This window comes from Pteropus alecto, unplaced genomic scaffold, assembly GCF_000325575.1.
Source record: "Pteropus alecto unplaced genomic scaffold, ASM32557v1 scaffold3, whole genome shotgun sequence".
NCBI lineage: Eukaryota > Metazoa > Chordata > Mammalia > Chiroptera > Pteropodidae > Pteropus > Pteropus alecto.
Window position 1 is genome coordinate 60,053,191 of NW_006442484.1, and position 6,000 is coordinate 60,059,190.

The 6,000-nt window shown below is 38.2% G+C and overlaps 1 protein-coding gene across 1 annotated transcript in view; it reads right to left on the minus strand.

Moving 5' to 3' along the window:
* Positions 1 to 3,676, minus strand: part of DNAH7 (dynein axonemal heavy chain 7) — a 209,522-nt gene extending 205,846 nt beyond the window's left edge. Inside the window, exon 1 of the mRNA XM_006921302.3 lies at positions 3,518 to 3,676. Coding sequence (XP_006921364.1) covers positions 3,518 to 3,532 — 15 coding nt within the window. The 5' untranslated portion in view covers positions 3,533 to 3,676. The remainder of the gene's footprint in view (positions 1 to 3,517) is intronic.
* Between the last annotated feature and the right edge of the window lie 2,324 nt (positions 3,677 to 6,000).

Below are 6,000 nucleotides of genomic sequence, written 5' to 3' on the forward strand. Positions count from 1 at the left end.
CAAGTTTCTTGCACAGGGAGATCTTTCAAACGTTTTAGGCATGCAAGCAGGTGGTCTTCTCACTTCTTACATTAATACTTTACTCACTGATTTTCATAGCTGCATACTGCTCCACTATATAAATGTAATGAATTTTATCTATTTCATTCTCTTGTGAATGAACATTTAGCTTATTCCCAATGTTTCTGTATTACCAAAGATGTTTCAATAAACGTCTTTTGGCATATATTTTAGCATAAACACAATTCTTGTATCTCACACACACCAAGTATGTGAATATAATGTACACATATATTACACGTGTATAGGTGCATGTCTATTGTTGTCCCCTTATTTAATTCCATTGGTATATTTGTCTAACTGTAAACAAATTGTATGACATCATCTAAATCACCATGATTCACAATAGGTCTTGAATCTATAAGGCAATTCTCTCACTTTGCTGTTCTTAAAAATTATACACAATCTTGACCTTTTCTCTACCATGTGAACTTTAGGATCCATACTGCATGGAAGATTTTTGATTTTTGATAGAAACATATTGAATTTCTAGAATAATTTGAAGAAAACTGACATTCTTCTTCATGACTATAACGTATTTATTCAGATCCTGGAAATGTATCCTTCAAAAACATTTCATAATAGTCTTCATAATTGTCTTATCCATCTCTTGTTAGACATATTCTCAGGTATAAGGATTTTGGATGAAAAATGCATTGTAGGATCTAAACAAACTGACTTTAAAACTTTTAATCCCAACAAATTTGTAAACAGGGAAATGTCTCTGAATGCTACATCTACTTAGAATAATTTCTGTGATATTTCTTCTTTGTTTGCCCCAATCAAATCTCCATGTTTTTCTTCCTGCTCTGTGACTAGAAGGCTGAATTCTACATATGGACATCATTTGGGCTACCAGACCTCTTGCTTCTGGCAGAGATTAAGCAATGGGAGGCACCAGTAGGAGGCTAGAGATCAGGAGAAGAGAGGGATTAGGATATTTCTTTCCTAATACTCTGTTTTCCATATTTCTGATAGTAGCTGAATTCCTCCAGAGCTCAGCTCCTGCCAGGAAACTGCCATTCCAAGCCCAGCTCTCACCAGGTTTTAAGAATGATGTTCCGTTTCTTTGACCCTTCATTCATTCCTAGGAATGGTTACAACTTCTTATTGCTAACAATCCTTAAATGCCTCCTCATCTCTCTTGGTTCCTTCCTTAACCATGCCCATGCCTCTGCAAATGGTCATTTTATGTTTTCTTCAGTTAAATACTTTTGAGAATGCCATCTGTTTTCTGTTTGATCCTCACTATTATAATTTTACATTATCAAAATTAAAATTGCTAAAGAGTCTAGGTATTTCCTAAGTACTCTGGTTTTGCATTCATTTTTTTATTTTGTTGATTTTCAACTACTTGGCTATTGGAAGGGATATTGTAAACTCCATATAATCCAAATTTAACCATTCTGATCAAATGACCAGAATCTATGAATATATCTTGAACTGAAACTCAAAATGCTTTATTTTATGTTTTAACTAATTTTAAAAATGAAACAAGCAGTTGTAAAAGACATATCTTTAAATACCTAACTTAAGAACTCAGACTGCTATTTACGAAAAATGCCATGTCACTCTCAACCCTCCACTAATGAAATGAATATGTTAAAATCTCCTTCAGCAAATATGATTTTAACACCTGCTTACTTTTTTAAAACTAAATGAATACATAAGTAAATGTCACATAAAAATAGCATTTCCAAAAGTTTAATCCATTCCATTTGTTTTAGGTTAAAATAGAAAAACTTTTATCCTTTCAAAAAGAAAACTATACTCAAAATTAGCATAAATGAGAGCATCGAGAGTTTTCAAATTATAAATCAACCAAAGCAGTGAGAGAGGGACCTCTGCTGTTTAAAATACTATGAAGAAGATGGAAATAATCATACATGGACTCATGACCATTCTTTCAAGATCCTACTGCCTTTTTAATAATATCTGTCCTTTTTGGGGCAGGGGGAGAAGGATTATGGGTGTCATTTCTAAACATTACTTTAATTAACATAAAGCAGAACTTAAAACTTAAATGCCAATAGGTTATAGTGGATGCTTTTTAGTTGTCAATTGGTCAATTAGGAGCTTTATGAAATAATAGCTATTTAGAAACACCATTGCAAATATAGTAAACATGTAATATAAATTTTAACAACATAGAATATGATTTAAGATCAGGCCAAAGACTGAAATGGGCATCAAGCAAATGAGTTGCTTAATGTATATTGATGGAGACAACAACAAAATTTTTTAAAAGGACGTTGATTACAATACCACATAGGAAAAAACAGCACAGTCTATTACTCTAATTGCTCAGTTTTTTAGTAATCTTTACCTTAATTTTGTGTTGTTTGTTTATTTCTTCTTTTACTTTTAATTACTAATTAAGTGGTAAGTGAATCTGTTTCTTAGTTCTCAATTTATTACACATTTCAATAAAGTGCTGAAAGCAAATTTTCTTGATTATTTAGGCATTAACTACTTATTTGATTAATTAATGAATTAAGGTTTTGACATTTTCTGTTAGTAACTACAACCTGATGGACAGGGGAATAAATCACCTTTTAACATCATTTCCACAATAAATTGTAACACTACAAACAAATTATGAAGATTTGAAAAGAAAAGAATTATAATTTAGTGTCAAACAAAGAAGCTAAGCAAAATTTGCAGTCTTAAAAGCAATTGTTTTCTATTCAGTATCAGGGTATGTAAGGGGCCTTTTCCATATTCATCTAGAGAGTTAGAGTTGTTTTCTAGATAGCCAGAGTAACATCTAGGCTTAAGGCCTTCCTGTTCTGTTCTAGCATTAAAAAGTTTGAACATTGTTCTGTATTTCTTTTGTTTACAGTTGCTCTTAAGTTCAATAAAGATTCTGAAAAGTACCTATTGCAACATGCATCTTTTATTATGTGCCATGAGGATATTTTTAAGAAGAAATTCTATTTACCATTTACCAAACCCTTTCACATATGATATGGTATCTTATTTGAACTTCACAACAACCTTAGAAAAGAGAGGTTGTTCTGATTCTCCCCTCTAAATAAAAGAGAGAGAAGGCTTAGAAAGACAAAGTGATTTGCCCAAAGTTGAACAGCTAGAATGGAGCTTGGATGCCAGCCCCGGAGCCCAAACCCACTGCAACTACTCGTGGAGCTTCCCCTCACCCAAACACATCCACCATTAGCACACTGGGGACACTCTGGGGCTGTAGTTTAATCTGCGGGCACACTGCTCTCGACTGACATGTTTGGTTGTTATGACAACATCAAAGACAAACGGTTGGAAAGGAAACATAAGTTTTCACGGAAAGCCCCCTGAATATCCTAGACCATAACTGGGGTAAAGGAAGCTGTACCCCGTGGGATCACAACTGTGGAGTCCAAAGGACAAGGGCTTCAATCACTTTTGAAATGCGAGGAAAGTTTCCGGGAGGGGCGAGCCCGGAGAGAAGCTGGCCTCTCACCTGCTCGCTGCTCATGGCTGCGAGGACACGCTGGCGGCACCCAGGGGCTCTCGGATTGCTGCTGTCCTGCACCCCAGGATCCCTGGGGCCAGAGATGAGACTCGCCCGCTACTGAGCCTGCAGTCTCCGCTCCCTCAGCGCAGGGGCTGTCTAGCGTCTGAGCTGCGTTTGTTGCTAAGCAACAGGTCCACGCAGCTTCCATTTCCGGTCATCTAAGACAGCCGCCCCAGAAACTGGGCGGTGCCTCCTGCGGGAGCCACTTTCCAGGATGTTAAGTGGTGCCTCAGCTCCATTCCAAGCTAGGGACATGAATTTGAGTCGAATTAACATGTAAGTGACATTGAGATCCATGAGTATAAATGAGTTGGCTCAAGGAGTGTGTAGAACAAGAACAGAAAAAAATCTAGTATTAAAATAACAATATTTAAGAGTTGGACAGAAGGGGACTCTGCAGAGAACTGAGAAGTGGCCAGGGATAATTGGGAACTAAGAGCACAGTAAATCTTCATTTAACTGTAGTTCTTGGGAAATACAGCCTATGTATAACAAAATCAATTTTACCATAGGCTAATTGAAGTTTCTATGGTGTATTTCTGGTCATAAAGATGCCACCAAACTTATAAATAAAGACCCAAAACACCTCTAGTATAAGACATTAAAATAAGTGTGAGTTATATATCCATTTAAGAAAGATTCATAAAAACAAGATAATGATTTTCCAACTCATTTACTCCAGTTCAGGGTTACAGGTGTGGAGACCCTCTCCAGCAGCTCGGGGCGCAAGGTGGGAACCCATCCTGGACAAAATACCCTTCCATCACAGGGTCACTCACACCCACTCACTCACTCAGACTAGGACAAAGTAGACACTCCAATTCACCTCATGTGCACACCTTTGTGATGTGGGAAAAAACCAGAGTCCCCAGAGAAAACCCACACAGACGTGGGGAGACCGTGCAAATTCCACATGGACAGTGGCCTCACAGGGAATCGATTTTTTTTCCTCATCAACATTACAACAAAACGACGTTGAGCAAAATAATGTTATTCAAGGAACTGCTGTATATACTCGGAGAAACCAAATAAAATAATATTACAAGAAGGAGAATATTGTCAACTATGTCAAAAGCTTCAGAAGGTAAGTAATCTAAATATAAAAGTATCCATTGGAGAGAGTGACAAGGAAGTCATCAGTGAACATGGCAAAGAGAATGAAAGAGAGGGAGACTGCCAGTGTAGACAGATCTTCAAAAAGGTTGGGTTATGAACAAGAGAGAAAGGGTGGGGACTGAGAAGAGTTATGGGGACAAAGGTCTTATTTTTTCAAGCGAGAGTGTTTTATCTGTGTTTAAATGCAAATGGGAAGGCAGAGGATGAAAATGAAGGAAAAAGTAAAAAGTATATAGAATCACTTCCAGATGAAGAGATACTAGGTAAGGACACCTTGTAAAAGGAGGGAGGAAACAAGGGTAAGTGGAGATGTGAGTGTTGAGAACTTAGCTGGTGCGTAGTTGGGGGGCATTCCTAAAAAGTGAGTTTCATTTTCTCTGCAAAGCAGTCATCTGCTAAGAACTAGAGGGAAAGTAGGAGTCAAGGGTTAGTCAAAAACTTATTATAGCAGAATGAAGTTTTGAAATTACTACATGGCAGAAAAGGAGAGAGAACAGAAGTGATCATGGAAATACAGGAAAGGCCCAGTTGAAAGTGAAGCCTCTGATTAGTAGTGACAGAAATCTACATGCCAAAAATGGTCAACAGACCAGTCCCAGGCTCAGAGAAGACCAACACACAGCACATTTCCCAGGCTGGTATGACAGAAGGATAGCAGCTTAAAAACTGGCCCCCGAACACGGAGAGCAGGGAGAGGCCTAAGAAAGGCAGACTGCTCCAGAGTGGTAGACGGCAGGTTTAATAAGCAAGAGAACTTACACATGAGGCTTGTCTTGGACTTCTGCAAGATGACTAGAGTTCCACACCTGCTCGCAACAATCTTCAAAATTTATATAGAGGCCTTAACAAGGTTCAGTCACATATATCATCCAGATGGTCTCAATACATTGCTCTCTCAAGCCTATGTCCTTGAAAATGGCTCCAGCTGTGGGAACAGTGGGCAAAATGCACATTCCAAGGAGAGGGATGGCAGTGAAGGGCCTGTGGTTGCCCAGGTCCTGCTCCTGGGTCAAATTGCAGTCACATCCTCTCAGTGACCTCCTCCAATGTTCCTTCTCTTGTAACTGGCTCTTACAATCTTACACTCCCTTCCACAGTGTGCCCTGAGCAATCAGCAAGGGGTGTCATTATTACAGAGGTGGCTCATTTGGTGGTTATCTGGCTGTATTGGAGACAGATACCACAGCAACAATGTTGGCACATGCAAGAGAGAACACAGATTAAGATAATGATTTCCAAAATAAGTAACAATTTTTTCATCAAGAGACCCATGACCCAAAACACTAATTTATTAAGTCCCCTAGGTTAGGGGT